General features: G+C 43.9%; 1 protein-coding gene across 3 annotated transcripts in view; it reads right to left on the bottom strand.

Moving 5' to 3' along the window:
- The window catches only part of SRPX (sushi repeat containing protein X-linked), a 155740-nt gene that overhangs the window by 57735 nt on the left and 75633 nt on the right, over nucleotides 1–22372 (bottom strand). The window contains exons 2-4 of one of the 3 annotated variants that reach the window (XM_078065212.1): nucleotides 3589–6443; nucleotides 2342–2382; nucleotides 524–715 (exon numbers count right to left, since the gene is read on the bottom strand). In XM_078065212.1, coding sequence (XP_077921338.1) covers nucleotides 524–715; nucleotides 2342–2366 — 217 coding nt within the window. In that variant the 5' untranslated portion in view covers nucleotides 2367–2382; nucleotides 3589–6443. The remainder of the gene's footprint in view (nucleotides 1–523; nucleotides 716–2341; nucleotides 2383–3588; nucleotides 6444–22372) is intronic. The other 2 variants (XM_036088271.2, XM_078065211.1) reach the window with 2 other exon arrangements.

The raw sequence follows: 22372 nt of genomic DNA, 5'->3' as shown, positions 1-22372 counted from the left end.
CTTCTTTCTCCCTGACACACAGTTGCTTCCCCGGGAGAGCATTCTGCAGTGACTCGCCCTGCCTCCCGAAGCTCCACCCCTTGGGAGAACATTTCTAGACTGTCTCTAGGAACAGGAGTCGGTGACTTCTCCCTCTCCTGGTGCTGCTGGCACGATGTGCACCTCTGCCCCGCTCTCTGCTGCTACTCCGGGACCCTTGACGGCAGAGCCGATGTGTGTCTTGTTTCTAGATCCCCAGCACCTTTCCAGGGGCTAGCACGTACGGAACAAACACAACCTGTTCGTTGAACAGACCTCTGTTCTCGCCCCCCTTTCCCCAAACTGCCGATCACACCGTCAGGTCTGTGTCATCACTCTTCCAACCACATCTTACAAACCCACTGGCATCTGCCCACCAGGGGGAGTTTTTCTCATCGGGGACCAAGTAACGTTCAGTTAAAAAAAAAGCCCTAATCTCAGAGCACAAGAACTTTGGCCCTGATTGGCCCCGAGGCCCCACCACGGCTGCGGCTGCGCTACTCACGCTTGCAGATGACCTTGTCAGACCACCGCTTGTTTGACTGGCAGACGAGCTGGGAAGAGCCGTGCAGCTCATAGCCCTTCCGGCAGCGAATGTCGCACCTGGTCCCCAGGGCTGTTTTGTAGTATCCTCCTTGAGGGGCCCTGCAGTACACATCCCCATACTTCACCTTGATGGGGGAGCACCACGGGGTGTCTGCGGGTAGCAGAAACAAAGGAGGGGAGAGATAGGAAAGGACATCTTTAGAAAATGTGTCTCCTCATTCTCCCAAGTCCCTGGCTGGCTGCACTCCAGATTTTGGAATCTCTGAAGGAGTCTTTAAGGTGGGGGCACCTGGGTGGCTCAGTCAGTTAAGCGTCTGCCTTTGGCTCAGGTCATGATCCCAGGGTCCTGGGATCAAGCCCCAGGTTGGGCTCCCTGCTCAGCGGGGTGTCTCCTTCCCCCTCTCCCTCTGCCCCTCCCCCCACTTGTGTTTTCTCTCTCTCTCTCTCTCTCTCTCTCTCTCAAATAAATAAATAAATAAAATCTTGGGGGGAAAAAAGGAGTCTTTAAGGTGTCTCTGGGTGGGGAGGTTATGATCACAGGACTAGGTGTCAGACGTATTCTGACTATGGGTCCGGGTTCCTCCATTACTAACTGTGTGATTTTGGGCAAGTTACTTAACCTCTCTGAGTCAGAATCTATACCTGAGTACGTATCTATACCCACAGAGGCTCTTATTAAGGACAAAAAAGAACCCCACTAATGCATATCAAGCACCTAGCACAGTGCCCAGCACATAGCACTTATTCAATAAATGCTTGTTCTTTTTGGTATTTCCCTGAAGGAGGTAACAGAATTCTACAAAGGGCAACTGATATCATTGTGAACCCTAACCCTAACCATCCGTACGTAGTGACAGGGGACTCAATAACTGGTTAGAGTTTTTCCAAATCTGCACGCATATTCTCTGTAAAAACTCATACTACTATTTTAGTTCATGTGAATGAAGCTGCCATGTCCAGAATTTTGCCAAGGGATATAATTTTGGCTTAAAATCACAAAACACTTGCTCCCCATAGGGAAGCAACCCCCTTTTCAGATGTCCCCAGTTATGCCCCACTTAGATAATGTGGCAAAGTTCCCAAATGGCAAAACTCCGGGGTGTTTTGATTTTGGTCTAGTAGTTGCCCAGAGCACAGCTAGGATCACACTGATAAATCAAAACCTCTCCCTGGTGCCTTTGCAAGGTGCTCGCTGAAAGCCCTAACATTGTTAGGGCAAGGCTAGCTCCCCGGGGGGCAAGTTGCCACGGTGCCCACTGCACAATCGATGGGGACCAGTGCCGAGCTCCCTCAAGCCTGCCAGTGGCTCTCAGTGCCGCACAGGAGCTCCCCTCCCCCGGCTGCCTGGCTCTTCACGCCGCTCACGCACCTGAGCTGTCCGTGAGCGGGGTGCGCGCGCCATCATGTGGCCAAGGAGGAGGACACCTCGTCTGACTGTCCAAGAAATTTTCTGAGGGTGTTTCTGACTGCTTCTCAGCCACGAAGACCAGGTCATGCCCAGGACTTGTGCACAGACTGCTTTTTTACTTTTGTGCTTTCACAACTCCTTTGGCTAACACTTTGATCCTGTAATGTGTTTGCAGACTGCTGCCACGTGCGTGGGTCCTAAGTCAGGACTCAAGCACGCATTCCCTGGCCTCTCAGGGTGTAAGGCATGTCCTGCGGGCTCGGCCTCGAGCTGACAAAGCTCAACCCTGTGGACGCAGACTTGCGGGAGCTTGCCCCAGGCCTACAGACCCTCCTTGAACAGAGTTTCGTTCCTCTGGACTTTACATACCCTGTCTCTGCCAACGGTTGTACATGAGAACAATCTGGAGCCTGAAGTAAAGCACAAAACAGCACACACGTCTCCATTATTTCCTTCTAAGTATAAAAGAATTCTTGAACCAGTTTTAAATACCCTGCTTCTTTCTTTGGTGATGGCTCCAGGTAAGCCATGAAACTAGGAGATCTCAACATCACGGGTAAATGAGAAGCCCTTGGGGTCTGTTTGCTTAGCGTGCCAAGCTGTGGATATTTCTTCTATCATCAAAAGATCTTAAGATAAATTCTGGAAAAATCCACAGATGCCTACTACTCAAACAAAACTGAGATTTGGAACCTACTGGCCTCTGTGACTACTAGAAGTGAGGTATATTTCTCTCTCCCCCACCCCCCGCCTTTCTTTTCCAACTGTAATAGGAAAGATCACCTACAAGGAAACTCCAATATACACCTGTTGTTTTGGGTCTCAGAGAAGCACTTTTTATAGTTCATCAGAGGACTTCCATGGTATTAAAAAAAATCTTAAAAGTCACCTGTCATTTTACCTCTTTATCATCTTCCCCACTGCCTCATTCCCTCTTACTTTCCCTGCGTGTCCTTTTCTCCTTCTAGACTGCAAGGCTTCTGTGTTCCCCATCTCCAGCCTCCTCCTCTTGCTGACTGGGTCCCCCTTACTACCTCTCTCTCCAGAGAGAGAAAGTGAAGCCCCCACTGGGGGTGGGGGAAAGGGTGGTGAGGGAAGAGTGAACATGGGGGGCACAGAGAGAGAGGAGGAAAACGTACTGAGCTAGTGGAGTATGGCGCATGCACCACCAGGCAGAGGCAGAAGCCCTGGGGGGCATCTGGTCCGACTCTATCATCTCTTAGCAACCCTGGACAATTCACGAAATCTTTCAGGGAATCAGATTCCTCGTCTAGAAATGAGAGGAGTGGGTTAAGTTCTTTTCAAAGTGTCATCTAGCTTTAAAGTTGTAGGATTCAAACTCTACCTTCCTCCTTTCCGACCCCCTACCCATGCCTGCCTCCTTCCTCCCTCTTCTGACTGATAACTGAGTAGTCTCTCGTAACCCTTCCAGCCGAAGGCAAATCCTTTGTGCATTCTGTGTCCTGATCACAACTCCACTGATGTAAACCCGGGAAGAGTGTCCAATTCTCGGCCTGTCCTTCATTCAAATGTTGAAAATGCTCATATCCTCCAGCTTCTGGACTTTTTTTCAGGAGGGACACGATTTTCAAAGAAGCTAATAGGAAGCAGCATACCTTCACTTTAGCACACGTGTTATGGTTGGCTTTTCCACAAATGTACCCAGGACAAATATTTAAGGCTGCCAGGTCCAGTAGAGAATGACCTAGGTATACATATATCACAAATTCATCCATTTCGATATAATATCTTTGATGCAATTAGATTTTGTCCCATATTCTGAGTCCTCAAATCCTCCCAGAAGTGCTGACTGCACACCTAAAAGCTGTGCCATTGTCAACATGTGGGGAACAAATCTTGTTTTCATTTACTCGCGAAAGGAATTCCTTTTGGATTACTTTCCAAGAGAAATCTATGGAAGATATTTTGACGGTTTAACAGCCCTTCTGTAACAGTAATTAAAATGCTAGTGAGTGACTTGAATTGGAAGTGCACCAAAGCACCATGAGTTGAAGTGAATGAGCAAAACGTTTAACAAAGGTTTTGCGGAAGAAAGCTCTTACGTGGCTTCCATTAAGACAGGGTTTATTTCGGGAGAAATCTAAATTGATTATTCAGGAAAGCTTTGTCAGCCCCCTAGGCCAAAGTGGTAAGCATCCCAGTTAACTGGAGTTCCTGGGATAGACAGTGTCTTACAGCAGACTAGTAAGGAACCACTAGCAAACTCTGGACGTTGAGTTAAAACATCTGGATTTCAGACCTCAATGCAATGTTGGCTAGCTGTGTGACTCTGGGCAAGTCACCTACCCTCTCTAATCTGTGGTTCCTTCATCGGTGCATAAAGAATAACAATATATCTCCCCATGCCTTCCCCCTTCCCTCAGTTAGTGTGACCATATGATGGCATTCCATGCAAGAGAATCAACAAGCGATGCTTGCCACATTCTGGGGCCACAATAAACGTTGATTACATTTCACTTTCTTCTTTTCTATAACTCAAGAACACTTATTGAGTACGTGCTCTGTGCCAGACACTGTGCAGGGGCCTGAGGAGCTAGAGCTAAACCCCCCGTTAACAATGGTTTGCGTTTAAAGTATTAAAACTAAAAAAAAAAAAAAAAAAAAACGGGCGCCTGGCTGGCTCAGTCAGAAGAGTGTGTGACTTCTGATCTCAGGGTTGTGAGTTCGAGCCCCTGGTTGGGTGTAAAGATTACTAAAACAAAACAAAACAAAAACAAAAACACACATACACACAAAACAACAACAACAAAACAAAAAAAAAACAACTTAAAAAACTGACAAAAAAACAATTTCCTAAGACAGATTTTTTTCTTAAAACTCTAGGACAGGCACATATTTTAGCCATCTGGTCTACCTCCCACACCTGCAATGCTGTGAGGTGAGGACGAACACTAGGAACAATGAGCTAAAGGCACCAGACAACTTCTATTGTACAGGTGAAGGGCCATATGTGCACGCATGTGTTTTAGGAAGATTTTTCAACAAGGAACTCAAAGAAAAAAAATTTTTTTAAACCCTCAGTTAGGGCGCCTGGGTGGCTTAGTCGTTAAGCATCTGCCTTCAGCTCAGGTCATGATCCCGGGGTCCCAGGATCGAGCCCCGCACCGGGCTCCCTACTCAGCGGGGAGTCTGCTTCTCCTTCTCCCTCTGCCCCTCCTCCCTGCTCATGCTCTCTCTCTCTCTCTCTCAAGTAAATAAATAAAAATCTTTTCTTAAAACCCTCAATTAATTAAGAAGTGTGAGGAATCAGAATACCTCCTTACCCCAAACACCTAATTAACAAGCTTGTCCTTTGCTTGATTGGTTAATTCCCGAGGCACTTAATATAGAGGTTGTGTATAGAAATGAGTATCTGCATTCACGAATCATAAGAAAATGTGGAATATGGTGGGAAATACACCTGGACATAGGAACTAATCATTATATTAGATTGTCTACTTCTGTGGAAAACCAGTGAAGGACTCTCTGAGACCAAAGGCTGACCAGTACTACCCTGATTCTCCCACAGCTGAGACATAGCACAACAGAGCAGGGCAGTATCCTCTTGCTAGGTTGCGGGCAAATTTCCTGGGTAAGGTGCCACAACAGAACTTTATTAACCAATTTTTCTTCAAATTATTCCTCCACTGCAAAAGGAACCAGGATTCAGAGAGAAATCACCTCAATTTACCTTCTTTTTTCCCAGGGTTCCCTAAGCTTCAGAGAAAGGACTCACCAGTAGAAATATTTGTGGACATACTTACCTGCATAGAAGGAGCCTGCATAGAAGTTGCTTGATTAGGCTTTTTATACCTGGTGGGGGGGGGGGTGGATGGCTGCAAATGTGTAGAGATGGAGTTCTTTATCATGAGATTCAAGTTTCAGTGGGCAACACACTTAATCATTTCGGGAGCCAAGCTGGACTCAGAAAGAGCACAATGAAATGAGCTTATGAAAATCAAGTTTTCTCATTCCCCATTCATCTCAGTACATTAGCAGCACGGGGGTCCAGATTTGACTTTGGGTGGTTTACTCTGGACCATTTTGGCTGTAATGTGTGAATCAGGCAGAATTCATGGCTTGATTTTCACTTTCATCAGCTAGAGCTTGGCTTTGCAGAGGTAAGGACAGTAAAGAAACTTAGGAGAATAAAATGACCACTGGGCTGCTGAAGGACAGCACTTCAGAAAATTCCAAATGCTTTTTCTTTCTTTTGTTTCTCTTCATTTTTTTTTTTAAATGGGAGCATAAGCTTATTCAATTTTCAATATTTTTTTTTTCTGGACAGGCAAATTCGCACTTTAATGTGGTGGTTGTCTGGTCACTTTATTATAGTCTGCTTTGCAGGGCAAAAAGGAAAGGCCTCCTGGCGCCAGCAGGTCCCTCATTAGCACACAAGCCAAGCGTTCACCTTTATATCTAGCGTGTGAATACCCGACTTCATCGTCTTCTAGCGGTGAGTCTCCAGATCCTACAATAAAAAAGAACAGAAACTGCAGCAAGAAAAGCCACCTGATATGGACGAATATTTCGAAGCATTGCTTTGGCACAGTCCATGCAAGAGGGGCAATTAGAACGCAGAGCCGAGAGTGAAAGCTTCTGTGGCCATTCATGAAGGGACAGGGGACCTCGCAGAGGGAACATGGCTGGGCTGAGATTGCCAGAGCCAATCAAAATGCACCTCCAACTGATTTTTGGCGTCACCATGTGCCAACTGAAATTCTGGACTCAGGACAGTAAGTCCACTGTACTCTGGGAAGACACCGATGCGTCCATGAATCTCACGCCAGGGGAGACACAGTAAAATGTGTGTGACTCAGACATGGCCTACGGTTTCTCCAGCAGTCAAAGAAAACTCAGCCTGAGTATTTGTGGTACCTGAAAATCAGTCTGTCCTGTGAGATGAATTTGGGTGGAGGCTAAGGAGGTAAATCAAATGTCTTATCTTAATGACAAAAGGACTACAAAGCTACTCTGGTGCATTTGTAGGAAATGAGGGCCAAAAGCAACAATCTGGATGTTTATTTAGAGCCTCTGACCAAGGCATCGCTCAAGTAAAGTTTCTTAATGAGTCTTGCTACCCTTGAAAACCACAGCCCCAGAGAGAAAGTCTATATTTAATTTTAAAATTTAAACTCATTTGGAAGTTGGAACTGAATCATTTTTAGAATATTAAATATTAGATTCCAGTAAGTGGTAGATTCTTCATCTTTAAAGTAGTACCAGGGCCCAAACTTCAAAACTGGAGTCTTAAATTTACATATCATATCTTTCCCTCTAGACTTCCTGGTCTGATCACTGACCATGGAGTTGGCACCATCTTGGTCACATGTTTACCTATAGGGACCTGCAAGCATAACAGACAAGGACAAGAACACTCTCTACTATGAGGTTTTTCAAATCCCCATACAGGATAAGTGAAGGAGTAATGGTCCCTGCTCCACATGTATTCTGGATGAGAGATAGAATGGAAATTCAAAGTTGGAAGCTGATGAAGGCTGGACCATGTCCATTTGAAAAAGGACTCCCCAAAAGAGAAGCCCAGTTCCATGTTCTCCTTTGCTCCGGGATTCTTTACTTGCTCTCGGGCTGCCCGGACAGGTACAAAGTTACACAAACTGTTCCTTCCTCAATATCAAAAAGTGAACAAGAAAACCAGTATTACCCTCCGGGAAAGCAATCTAGGAACATGAATCAAAAGCCTATGTTTAAACCCCGTTATCCAGTCATTCCAATTCTGGGAATCTATCCCAAGGAAAGAATATTAAATATCGGAAAACATTTCTACACATAAAGACTTCTTTGCGATGTCACTTATAATAGCAGAAGACTACAAACAGACCAAATAGTCAATCTTATGGTTAAATAAACCATAGTACATTCACTGGATTCATTGGATTGTAATGTAATGTAGCCATTAAAAATAATGTTTATAAAAAGATACAACAGTGTGGGAAAAGCTTATGTTATAACATTAAGTGAACAATGTGTTATAGCAAAATTATACAAATGGTGTGATTTATAACAATGTAAAACAATCAAATTCAAAATAAACAATGCATCGAAGAGCCTATGATAATTGGATGTTTTTCTTCTTTCTCATTTAAATTTTCTACTATAAACATGTATTACTTTCACAATGGAAAATAAACTTTATTATTCATGTAACTCAAAGAACCTTAGTTTCTAGAAGACATTCTGAATATATTAGAAGTGTTTCAGAATCTGCTGTCCCTCCCCTCCCACCCTGCCCCCATTTCTCTCCACGTTCAGAGCTGAACTGGAATTCTCTAAGAACTGCTGGATTCTTCAACTCCTTATGGCCTATCTCCTAGTAAGTGTCAAGAGATCTAGCTCGTATTAAGAGCACTTCCCTCTTCCCCCGAGTCATCCTGGCCTCCATACAATCTACCTAGGCAGTAACAGGCTCTGGACTTACTCCTGGTTTGAAGCAAAGAAGACAACTGTCACAGGTTGGGTTCTTTGGGAAGTAGCTTTGGGGATGGAGTTCAGGGCACAGGAGGTTTATTAGGGATCATCAACACCTGTGAAAGGGATAAGAAGGAAGCAGGTTTGGACAGAGGGAGAAGTCGAGCTTTGATGTCAGCCCAATGACAGCCTCTCGGGTTGGGCGGAAATGCTGAGGCTTTATCCCTGCCTCGATCAGCCACTGGATAGGGCCCATGTTGGAAGGACGTGAACATGGGCCACGCACTCCCGACAGCAGAGGCAGTTTCTGAAGGGGCTGAAAGCTGATGACTGGCCGAGACCAGGATTGCCTCCAGTGGAGACCACTGGTCCTTCCTCGAAGGAAGATCTGGTCGGGGCATCTCCAAGACCACCACAACACTCGCTCATGGAACAATAACTCGAGATGTGTAATTGCAAGGGGGGGTACCCTCCATAGAGAAAGGAAGGGACCTAGTAGAGAGGCAGGTGCACCTGGGGTGCACAGCCCCATTCTGCTGGTACTTCAGCATTCTAAGACACTTTCGTCACATATTATTTATTATAGGGAAAATTTAACATCTGACCACAGGGGAATGAGCAAACAAGTTATCCTCTACCAACAAGCTATTATATAACCACTAATCAAGTTTGGAATAGGGAAATATGTATGAAATACAGCTATGCAGGGGCGCCTGGGTGGCTCAGTCAGTTAGGCGTCTGTCTTCGGCTCAGGTCATGATCCCAGGGTCCTGGGATCAAGCCCCGCGTCGGGCTCCCTGCTCAGCAGGGAGCCTGCTTCTCCCTCTGCCTCTCCCCTGCCCGACTTGTGCTCTCTCTCTCTCACGCTCTCTCTCAAGTAAAAATAAATAAAATCTTAAAAAAAAAGAAATACAGCTATGCAGAAAAGCAGATACTGTAAACTATATACAGAATGAAGTATAAAACTATACACATATATATAATATTATAATACTAACACACGTATGTCAAATTTGGAATACAATAAGGTAGGATTCCTAATCAGTGGGGGGAACAGTCAATAAATATGCTAGGATTAAATGGATATGCATATACAGAAAAAAAATAAGAGTCCTATCTTGCACCATACCAAAAAACCATTTCCAGAGCCTACATTTGAAAGCCAAAAATTTGGGGAAAAATGCAGAATGTCTGCATGATCATGAGGTAGGGAAAGACTATTAAATTAAACGTACAAACCATAACCTATAAAGGAAAATATTGCTACACTTCACCACACTAAAAGGTAAAACTTCTCTGTGCAATAAGAGACACATAAACAACATTTAAAGACAAGTGCCAGGCTGGGAGAAAATATTTGCCCCCCACAGAATACAGAATTACTGGGGCGCCTGGGTGGCTCAATCGTTAAGCGCCTGCCTTTGGCTCAGGTCATGATCCTGGGGTCCTGGGACTGAGTCCCACATCAGGCTCCCTGCTCAGCGGGAAGCCTGCTTCTCCCTCTCCCTCAGCCCCTGCTTGTGTTCCTGCTCTCGCTGTCTCTCTCTCTGTCAAATAAATAAATAAAATCCTTAAAAAAATAAAAAATAAAAAGGGAAGAGAGGAAAGGAGGGAGAGAAGGAAAGAAATGGGGAAGATGGCTGGAAGAACATACCAGAAACGTCCATACTCGAGCAGAACTCAAGGGTGAAAATTTCCCCTTTTTTCTCTGCTTTTCCGGTTTTCTCCATTGAGCCTATCATTACTTTAAAATTTCCAACAAAAACGTACTGAACAATTGTGAAAGACTAGACATGGCGGACTGTGGTATTTAATATTTCTGGTTCATACCACACCATTGCAAGTCTTCACATCCCAAAGCCTTGATACACATCTAAAAGGACTGCCGCACAAGCAAGTGCAGGACCAGCTGCCAGAAGCCAGGCTTCTATTCTCTGCTTTGTGAGTTTCCTCCACCTCCCCCTCACCTGCGCACACATAACTCCCACCGTGAGCTCTGACCCTGCTCACTGCCTCCCGGGGTGTCAGGGGTAAACTCTGTGTGTTAAACCACTAGCTCAAGTCAAGACCACGAGTTCAACTCAAGTGTCACTTGAAAAGCGTTCGATGTTTGCCCAAAGAGAAGAAACCAACAGGTTACACCCTGACGAGAGTCTTTATAAGGAGCCAGAAGGAGACACAAACATTCTCACTACTGCTTTTACTTAAATCAGAGACTGCAAGGCAGACATTGCAGATTACCTCAATTCAGAATCCTGGCAGAGGTTACCCTGATGAGCCACTTGATTAGCAGCAGCTCACGGACATTGGTCCACTCAGCCCCGCTTAGATTCCCATCCCACTAGTATGGCTCTCCCTAGCACTGACAGGCCGACAGCAAATGACCGTCTCGGGGTACAAGAACAAGTATTCCAGGGAAGAGTGGGCCCCCCAAAAGCAAGACCAATCTGGGTGCACCAAAAGCTGCTGATCGCCGGCCTGGCAGCCATTCTCCTCTTTTTTCTTGCTAAAGACCCCCAGGTTGTGTTTGGCAGCAATGTGCCCTTCCCCAGGAGATGAACGACGATGACTTTAAGTCAGAAATCGCCCTCTGCCAACGACTATTGCCGGGGTAGGCACGAAACCCGGGATTGGCCAATGACAAGTAAGAAGAAGTCCGATTTAGGGGGATGGGGAATATGAGAAAGATTTTCTCCCTGATAAAAGAGAGAACTGCCCAAGGAGAAAACTCTTTTGCCCTCTTTCCTCGCTTCCTGCTTTGGAAGCTATTGTGTAAGGGTGAATGCCCGAAGCCATGGCAGCCCTTTTGCAACCATGAGATAAAATGTTGGGACTTCTAAAAATTTTCAGCTGAGGATGGTACAGTGGAAGGATAACAAGAATGTGGGGTCTGTGGTATACCTTATTGGGCCACTAAATCAAGCTCAGACATCTTACCTCCAGACTTCTTGTTAGGTCAACAATAAATGTCCTTTTCATTTAAGCTTCAGTGAATAGCACTGTTTATTACTTGTAACTGAATGTATCCAGACCGATACACAAATGAATGGGAAATTTACCGCCTATTACTGACAGGGGATAAAAGAAGGGAAAAGAAACTAAATGGGTATTAGCCATCCCTCTCTGAAAGTGTCCAGTTTATATTCAGCCTAAACTCACACATCAACTTCTATAAAAAATAACCAGTCTACAAAATGGACATACTGAAGGATGCCATAAGACCAAAGACTAACTTTCGTTCAGCAGATTTTACTTACTAAAGTTTAATAAGCAGTAAAAGAGATTCAGACGTACTGGGGATGTTCCACAGGGTTACAGTGAAAAGAAAGAAAGGAAGAAAAAGAGGGGGGGGTGGGGGAGGACAGAGGAAGGTTCCCTAACACATTCTTCTTGATTTATTAAAGTCTATCCCTTTAGAATTCTGGTTAATTGAGGTTTTATTATGACAACCATTAATCAGTCCTCATATGGTTCGGATTACCACTCTTTGGAAAGAATGCTTCAGTGCTTCTTCCACACAAATACAAATTCTACATTGGCTCAGAAATCAGAAACTCAGTGCCATGAAGGATTCTGTCCCTCAGCCATACCTGGAGCCAATTCCATTTATAATTCTGCTCTCCTTGCAGAAACTTCATCTAATTCAACAGATTTCCAAAGAAACAGCCACTCCTCTCCTCCAAAGTTCAAATAAGGGTCTTCTGGTCGACTGAATCCCACCCTATCATTCTGAATGTCCATGTATCATTGAGGCACCAAATCACTCTTAAGAAATATCTGTTATATGTATTAGAATTACATCAGGAACTTGGATTTTAGAAGGCTAGTAGAATGCTCCTTCCATCACCCTAAACATTTTCTCATGTTGGGGTGGGGGGAGCATTTGAGACTAATGAAAATGTAGCCAATTTGCTAAAACTATATATTTCTTTATTGATTGTGATACATGATCCGAATTGACAGATTTGCTGGTTCTGTGTTATATTTTTAGCTCAAAGGGTTGGGTTTATTTTTCAGTCATTTTGAAGACAGCTCTGCATTCTTAATGTTTTGTAGGAAATTTCTGTTTTTCCCTTCATCATCATTATTCTAAATATACTCTTATTATTATCAAAAGTCATCATATTAAATAGCAAACTGCATCATCAATTTTATACTGAAAGTCAATAGCAAAATAAAATTCCCTTTACAGTAGAGATTGTTAGTCTGAGTCCCTGGCCTCCTAGAGGATCAACGGAAAGGCTTTGTGTGGGCAGTCCATGTACCTTTTGGTACATAAATACACTTTTTATTTTCAGTAAAAATAAAACTTTCAGTAGATTTTTAATAAGGGTCTGTGATCCAAAAAGTATTAAGAACCACAGTTTCATAGCATTCTTTTTAAAAATTTTTTTACTATTGTGTTCAATTAGCCAACATTCTTTACTTTAAAGCATGTTAGAATGTTTACTGAAGGGACGCCTGGGTGGCTCAGTCGGTTAAGCGTCTGCCTTTGGCTCAGGTCATGATCCCAGGGTCCTGGGATGGAGTCCCACATGGGGCTCCTCACTCAGAGGGGAGCCTGTTTCTCCCTCTGCCTGCCATTCTCCCTGCTATGCTCTCTGTCTCTCTCTGACAAATAAATAAAATCTTAAAAAAAACAGAAAGATCCTTTATAAAAAAAAAAAAAGAATGTTTACTGAAGAAACATGCAGTATCTCCTTGATATTCGACTCATTTTAGTATGGAAGAGGAGATACAAATATATTTAAAACAGAGATAAATGCTTACCTTTATTAGATCTTACTGTTTTTCCCCTAGATTTTGATGTTGAAGGAAGCTTTCTGAAATGATGGAAATATTTTATATCTGTGCGGTCCAACAGGGTAGCTCCTCGAGCCATAAATGGTCAATTAAGCACTTGAAATATACGGCTAGTACAACTGGGGAACAGAGTGCTTTTATTTCATTTCATTTTAATTTTAATAGCCACTAGCTACCATATGAGACAGCATAGATCTAGACTTAAAAAAACTATGAAGATAAATTATGTCTCTAAATAGCTCAGTGGTGAGAACCATGTCTAATATGTCTTGTCTACCTAGTATATGAATCAGAATTGGTAGTCAACAAATGTAGGAAGGAAAGAGAGAAATTCCCTTAAGTTTCTTATGACACATAAATCATATGTCCTTATGCTTATGTGTCTGCAATGGTTTATCCTACTCGGTACAGCTTCAGTACATGAATTTGAAAAGTGACAATCCTGGAGAGATATGGATGTTTAGAAAAAGGTATTTTTTAACTTATTTTATTTTATTTTATTTTTTGAGGGGGGGAGGGGCAGAAGGAGAGGGAGAGAGCGAATCTGAATCTCCACACTGAGCGTGGAGCCAAACACAAGGCTCAATCTCATGACCCTGAGATCATGACCTGAGCCAAAACCAAGAACTGGATGTTTAACTGACTGAGCCACCCAGGTGCCCCAGAAAAAGGTATTTTGTACTATTGGAAGCCATAGGGTATTTATTTGTGGGAGCGAGATGATTTAGTGCTAGCGAATGATTTGCCAAAGGGGTTACACTCAGCCATAATAAAGTGTAAATGATATTTGGATGGCTTATGAACAAAGATCAAATCCAGGGCACTGCCAGGAAAACATAGTCTAAAGATGAAGCCAAAGATATGACTGTCAAATCCTTCCTTAAATCAAGATGGTGACTCAGAATCCCTTTAATCATACAATAGGCCCCTGAAAGAGATTAAGGATGTGTCTCATAGATCCTCTCAACCAAACAGAAAAGAGTCTGTATCTATAAAACTTGTGGGTATGGCTTTTGTCTAGTGGAGTGAACTCCAAGAAGATTCACAGGAGACCCACAGTGTTCTTAATAAGTTATACATACAGAAATATCCCTGGCATGACTGAGAGGACAGAAACATTACAGAATGAGGGGAGGTCTCTGACTCTCAGAATTCTCCCGTCAGGAAGCAGGCTCACGGGACTGCTTAGCTGTCAATAGGTGTGACCTTTCATGAAAAAAGAAAGCATGCTCAGAGGGTGGAATCAAGAGCCCAGAGGGTGGAATCAAGAGCCCAGATGGTAGAAAACCATAAAGAATCCTTTTCAGGGACACCTGGGTGGCTCAGTCAGTTGAGCGCCTGCCTGCGGGTCAGGTCATGATCCCAGAGTCCTGGGATCGAGCCCCTCATCGGGCTCCCTGCTCAGTGGGGAGCCTGCTTCTCCCTCTCCCTCTGCTGCTCCCCCGCTTGTGCTCTCTCTCTCTCTCTCTCCATCAAATAAATAAATAAAATCTTAAAAAAAAAAAAAGAATTATTTCTAGACTGTGAGGCATGACCAAGTAACTACCAAAATTTGGGCAGCTAGATTTCAGAATTTTTATAGAAGAGTGACTACTTTGTGCCCCCAATTTAATCTCATTTTTTTTAAATGATGGAGGAGGGAGTACAATCCTGCAGAATACATGTGTTTGAGCATCTTGTGGTGCTAGATTTTACCTGAGACCGGATCCTTGCGTGGCTCTTTTTTGCTCCCCTCCCTCACTTACAGGTTTTCCATGAGAGCAGTCCGTCAACAAGCCACAGGCTCAGCTTCCAGGGAACCAAGTTAAGACAGCCATTGAATCTCCCTAAAACTCAAATACCCCAATTGGCCATGCCTCATAGGGTTGCTGGAAATGTTAAATGGCATATGTATATGTTTTTAAAATACCATATTAAAATAAAATAATTACTACCATCCCTGGTTTGTTTTAGAGACTTCTCAATTGATGGTTCATAATCACATTTTCTATTTAATTCCATGTGTATATATTTTAGGCTTCTACTGCCCAGAGCTGCTGTGCACGTAAATGAGCTTCTGGTAAATATATTAAAATGTGACAAACTTATATCTGGCCTGATAGGTTTTTCAATAATGCATTAAGCATCGTCAGGAATCTCAGTGCTACCGAAGTTTTCTCTGTGTGTTTTCAAATTCTTCCATCTAAACATCTTGTATGGTGTGTGTGTGTGTGTGTGTGTGTGTGTTTGCGTGTGTGTGTGTGTGTGTACACACACAGTTTTTTCAATAACCACCAGGAAAAGCCACGTACTCAATCCTCTCTAGAAAAATAAACTATTGTCACATTTAGTCTATGGATTCAGATGATCAGATGATAAAATTTGCTTTAGGAAAAAGTGACTTTCAGGTTCAATATATTACCAGAGCTTATCCTTTGAGGCAGGAAAATCTCTGTGGTCCCCTATATGCCTTCATAATCTCAAGATCTTTACAAAGTGAGAACCTACAGAAACTTATTTTATTGCTGTGAAGTGTTACTCCTGAGTCTCTCATTTTGTGGCTCTTTTTTTTTTTAAGATTTTATTTTATTATTTATTTGAGAGAGAATGAGAGACAGAGAGCACGAGAGGGAGGAGGGTCAGAGGGAGAAGCAGACCCCCCGCTGAGCAGGGGGCCCGATGCGGGATTCGATCCCGGGACTCCAGGATCATGACCCGAGCCGAAGGCAGTCGCTTAACCAACTGAGCCACCCAGGCACCCTCATTTTGTGGCTCTTGGTAGCACGTATGGGTGTTCAAACATTTTGGGGGACCCTGAGGAAGGGGAGACAGAGGGGAGAGTGGTAACCCTTCTCTCCTCCATGGGTAAATTTACAAAGGTGTAATATATGGGAGGCCACTGAGGAAGCTCAGGAGTGAGTCCTACATGCATGACTGGCAGGTGAGACCTGCTCTGTTAGGTCCTGGCAAAGTTTTGAGACAGACGAGAGATGTCCAGGAATTGTGTATAAGTGTGTGTGTTTAAAGGAGTGCAGTGGAGACGACACTTTAGCTTTACAAGAGCATCAGCTTCAACTTCAAGATGCAGGCCCGGAAAAAATATGCCGAGGGCCAGAAGCTGTAAATGAGCCACACTTCCTTGGAAGCCTTACTCCTCTAAATCAGTGGCAGGCTAACAGATGAAAGGCCAAAGCTAAGAAAAGGGGGGGGGGCAAGTACACCAAGAAGAGACTTTTCCAAGTGGAACACGTGGATCCAGAAAGATCGATCGAAACCTTTTGCTAATCATGAGGAACAGATGGAAGGAAATGTTTATTACCAGTATTTGAGGGAGCACATTTAGCAAAATGTTCAGATGGGACAAGTTCACAGTACATCTCAGACATTCACTTCACCATACGCCCCCCCTCTTTTTCCTTCTCCATCACTATCCCAAGCCCCTCACATGTACCAACAATCAACTAGAGTTGTGTGTTTCAAACTTTTAACCCATTTTAATGGGTCATATGGTACTTTTGTAGGGAAACAGAATAGAATTGAAAATGTCAGGGTTTGCAAGTGTCCATGGATAGATAATGGCGAAAGAAGATGTGGTATATATACATACACGTTATATATGTACTTATATATGTAATGATATATTACAGAGTAATATTCCACTCTGCCATAAAGAAGGATGAGGTCTTGCCATTTGCAACAACATGGATGGACCTAGAGAGTATTACACTAAGTGAAATAAGTCAGATAGAGAGAGACAAATACCATATGATCTCACTTATATGTGCAATCTAAAAAATAAAACAAACAAAAAGCAGAAACAGACCCATAAATAGAATAAACTGATGGTTGCTGGGGGGGGTGGGCAAAATGGGCAAAGAGGAGTGGGAGGTATAGGGTTCCAGTTATGGAATCAACATGTCATAGGGATGCCCCAACATGCATAGGGAATATAGTCAATGGTATTGTAATAACATTGTATGGTGACAGATGGTAGTTACCTTTGTGGTGAGCATAGCATCATGTAAAGACTCCTCTAATCACTATGTCCTGGACTCAAGACTAATGTAACGTTGTATGTCAACTATACTTCAATTTTAAAAAAGAAAATACCATACTTTGTTACATATATTAAAGATGAATACTACTTTGTGCAACTTTGTTTCAATTACGTGGGTGTGTATGTGGTAGGATGTCCCCAGGTTGCAAGAGACAGTCCCATTTTGTGTCTGTTGTCCCAGCATTATCAACAGCACTCCTTTTCACACTCAAAAGTGGACAATAAATAATACATTCACCCTAACAATAGGCCACGGTAGAATATATGTCTTCTTATGGGTCTTAGTCAAAATAATTGGGAAAACAGTGATTCTGAATATTCTGAAAACCCATAGGTAATGGCCTTGTCTTGTTAATTCTTTGTCTCTTCCCTCAAAATGAAGGCATCAATCTAAGAAAGGCTTCCAAGAGCAGTGACGGAAGCCTTCTCTTTCCCCTGATTTGTTCAGGACACGGATGTCCTATCCCATGAAAAGGCAAGCAGGTCCTGAGTTTCTTCAACCACCCATGGCCATCCTGGCTGGCAGGATGCAACTGGAAGAGCCCTGGGATGAAGTTCCAGCTCCTCTACGAACTGTGTTCTCGACTAGGGAAGCCACTTTCCTTTCCTGAGCCTCAGTTTGCTCATCTGTAAAAGGGAGCGACCGTAGAGCGCACTACATGTTTTCGAATTATGCTCTCTCCCAACATCCCCACCTTCAACCTGGAGTTGGGATCACTGTAGTCAAGCAAATCAACTTGCCCTCCTCTTCCTCCCCCTCCAACTAGTCGTAAACAATGAACATGGTGCAGCACTAAACTTCACCAGCCTCTCTCATTGTCATTGCCTCTTTAAGTCCTCGGTGCCACCCCAGGAGGTAGTGATGACCCAGCTACTAGAATGGAAAGCTGGGAGGGCAGCGGCTCTTTGCTACCTTGCTCGTGACTGTACTCCGTGCTCCGGGAATGAAGCGAATATGAATGATAAAAGAAAGAAGGATTGAACTCTTCTGACCATAAATCTTGTCCAATTTCACAACCACTGGTCTCTGTCTTCATGCCTTCTTCGCGCAGCCAACCTGAAAAGGCCCTTCCCCTCCTTCTTAGTCCCTTGCCTGTTGTCAAAGCTATTTCAAAGCCTGGTTCCTCTAGTTTGCCTCTTCTAATCTTTACTTTATTATTTTTTTAAGATTTTATTTATTTATTTGACAGAGAGAGACACAGCGAGAGAGGGAATACGAGCAGGGGGAGTGGCAGAGGGAGAAGCAGGCTTCCCACGGAGCAGGGAGCCCGATGTGGGGCTCGATCCCAGGACCCTGGGACCATGACCTGAGCTGAAGCCAGACGCTTAACCAACTGAGCCACCCAGGCGCCCCTCTCATCTTTACTTTAAATCTTCTTCACATTGATACGCTCTGTTCACATCTTTCAATTAGGACTGATCTTATATTGCTTTCGATTTTCTGAAGTCATTTCGGATGTGTGTCCCCATGCCACCCATGTGGTTCTAGTCTGTCTTCCCAGCTAAACATCAGACTCCTCGAGGAATATGGTGGGGTTTCATTTCCCCTTCCTGCCCCGGTGAAACTAACAAAGTACCCCTCCACCGAGAGGCCCTCAGAGGGTTCTTCCCCTCGAGCCTTCTGCTCGAGCTGCTCCACCAATGTCAAAATGAGACACCCACCTCCCTTAGTGAAGGCTGTACTTACAGAAACAGATACTGTATTTAAGATTCAAGAAAGCTGCCCAAATAAAGTGGCAACTGGTACATCATTCTTGGCACTAAACCAGTGGTATAATTTACAAAATTCTGGCACATCATGGCAAAACTGAGAATAACAGGATTCAGGAAAGATACTACGAAAATAAAATAAAATCGCAGCACTGTGTACTGAGAATGGTAGGCAGCAAGCCTTTAAATGCACAGCTAATGACGGGGTGCCCGGGTGGTGCAGTCGGTTGGGCGGCCAACTCTTGGTTTCTGCTCAGGTCCTGATCTCAGGGTCCTGGGATCAAGCCTAACGCTCAGTGCTAACGCTCAGCGCGGGGTCTGCTTGAGACTCTCTCTCCCTCTCCCTCTGCCCCTCCCCTCCCCACTCTCTCTCTCAAATAAATAAAATCTTAAAAAAAAAAAAATCATTAGTTTTTGGTAGTGGTGACTCACATAATAAAAAATTATAAAAAAATAAATAAATGCACAGCTAATGATATTTTAATACAGATTAAATGGCAGATAGAGAGAGAGATGGAGGGAGAGAAGAGACTGAGGAAAGACACTTCCGGGAAACAGCCCTCACTTGAACCTCGTGAGAATGTCTACAAGTGACAGGGTGCAGCCTGCTCAGCTAAAACCTGAGGCTTTGTCCTTCTGCAACATTCTCTGGTTCCCTGGCAGAGGATGGAGTGCCAACACCCAAGGATGAAAAGCTGGACTCAACTTGAAGCCTTCAGGCATGATTTATTTAGCCAGCTTCACCCGTGACAGGAGGCAGAATGGTTTCTGTTGGGGTAGCTTCTCTCCTTGATTTTGCAAGCACGCAGGTTCTATTCAGTGCCCTTGAACTGACAGTCACACGGTAGCTGCTGTCAGTTACTACTCTCTTCACTGGGAGCTGTGAGCTCTGGGGGAAAAAAAAGAAGGTGGAGCTGAGCTGACAGCCATTATGGTTTTCAAAATGATAATCTGCAGGCCTTGCACAATACTTGTTGGGAGAGGTTAAGCCCGAGGACACAAATGCCCGGTGCTACCCGCTGTCTAGGTGTGAGGGGCATCTACTGTGTTCTTCTATGTGAAACGGGACGCCTCCTTTCGGAGAATTGCATCATTCTCCATGCTACCCATGTGGTTCTAGCACAGATGGCTTTATCCTCGCCCCTGACCACAGGGACAATCAGAACCTCCAGAGGATTCACCTCTGGTGGTAAAAAAAAAAAAAAAAAAAAGAAGATAAGAGCCCTATAGTTGAAAATGACAAAGGTTAGGTCCCAAAGAAAATGCCAATCCCCGAGAATGAAGTCACCAGAGAAAAGCAGAGACAAAATAGAGAAAGAGGGAGATAAAGAGAGATCCCATAGTATATGAGTATTTGAGTCCTTGGCTCTGGTATTCTTGGGCCCGCCAGCATACCCCTGCCTTTACATAAAACAATAAAATCTCCCTTTGGCCATGGCTAGTTCAAGATGGGTTTCTGTTACTTGCCATCAAGAGTTCTGACTTAGGGGCACCTGGGTGGCTCAGTTGGTTAAGCAACTGCCTTTGGCTCAGGTCATGATCCCGGAGTCCCGGGATCGAGTCCCAGATCGGGCTCCCTGCTCGGCGGGGAGTCTGCTCCTCCCTCTGACTCTACCCCCTCTTGTGCTCTCTCTCTCACTCTCACTCTCTCAAATAAATAAAATAAAATCTTAAAAAAAAAAAAAGAGTTCTGACTTAAACAGTAGGCCATCTATTCACATCTGAATGAAATGAATGGCCACAACCTGTGGCATGACATCTGGTTTGTAATAAGAAATTGGTCTTGGCATAATCACCTCCAATTCCTTATTTCAAAGCAATACCATAGCTCAGTTTTAAAACACATATGTGGGTGCCTGGGTGGCACAGTCGGTTAAGTGTCTGCCTTCGGCTCAGGTCATGATCCCGGGGTCCTGGGATCCAGTCCCACATCAGGCTCCCTGCTCAGCGGGGAGTCTGCTTCTCCCCCTCCCTCTGCTGCTGCTCTCTCTCTCTCTCTCTATATATAAGATAAATGAATAAATAAAATACGTGTGTACAGGGCGCCTGGGAGGCTCAGTCGGTGGAGTGTCCAATTCTTGATCTCAGCTAGGTCTTGATCTCAGGGTTGTGAGTTCAAGCCCCATGTTGGGTTCCACACCCCAAAACACATGTGTGCTGTTGAGCAAATTTACTGGGACCAGCTTTATTTTTAATAAAATACATTAGATCAGGATAGGTTAAAAAAACAGTAAATACTTATAACACACTGTACACAGAAAAGGTTTATGAAGCTTTTGTTTCAGTAATATGTATATGCATATATGATATACATAATATTTCACTGATTCTAGGAAGCACGCTTTTTACATTTAATTTCTGTGAACTCACAATGATGACCTTTATAATCAATGGAAGGGCATAACTGAATTGGCATCACTTTTTTTTAGTGGTACCTAAAATCATGGTGCCTCTGACAACCGAAAGAGTCTTAGATTGGATGACATAGAGTGTGCGTGTATGTGTGTGTTGTAGATTGTGATGTAAAATCTATTTTCTTCTGCAGGTAGCAAAGAATTTGAAAATAACTACATTACAGAACTTATCTAGGGATCCTAAATTGATAATCAAACACAGTAATCTTTGCTAAACATCAACTAAGGCATTTATCTACTCGCATACTTACATAATGCCTTAACACAACCAGTTATACAAAGGGTTCCCAAAATGGCTTCCTTCTCATCGTAGAAACCCCGTGATCTTCACAGGGAAACTTCCGGTAGCAGAACAGGCAAGTGGGGGCAATATATTGGATCAATGGGCTTCTGGCATCATTCAACAAATACCACATGTAGCTTCCTGCCCAAAGAGAGGCACAGGGTGGCTTGTAACCCTGCCAAGATTTCGGGCACTGCTCAGCGGGGAGCCCAGGTGCCTCCCACCAACAGATGGCAGTGTCCCAAAAGTGCAATTTAAGTCAGTTGCTTATAACTTACACTTGGTTTTCCCTTGGAAACCGTATTATAAATGGTGATCAGATCCCCTGAAGAGTCCACAAGAGTCATTTTGAGTCATCACGTAGTGGAACTCTAGATGTTCCTGGGGTGACTCAGTACTCACTACAGGAAGAGGACATTCTCCTCCCTCTAGCGCCTGCAGCATCTCACATCTGCTGCTCCCCACCCCGGCCCTGGGACACGGCACTCAGGCTCATTCTATTCCCAGTACAATCATCCTGCTAGCTGGCGGTCTTCACCTGCTGACCTAGGGTCTAACAAAGAGACTAATATGGATGTGGATATTTCTGTGTGTGTCCTGGTTTCTCTTATTGAGAATCCTCTCAAGAGGTCCAAGAATTCAAAGCTCAGAAATTCCAGATGCAAACACAAATTCCCATTTTTATGTCTTGGCTGCTGTCAAGGATACTGCAACTTGTCAATACA

The sequence above is a fragment of the Halichoerus grypus genome, chromosome X (assembly GCF_964656455.1).
Source record: "Halichoerus grypus chromosome X, mHalGry1.hap1.1, whole genome shotgun sequence".
In the NCBI taxonomy this organism is placed as follows: domain Eukaryota; kingdom Metazoa; phylum Chordata; class Mammalia; order Carnivora; family Phocidae; genus Halichoerus; species Halichoerus grypus.
Note: the sequence above shows the minus strand (reverse complement) of the source record. Positions and strands in the feature narration are given on the sequence as shown.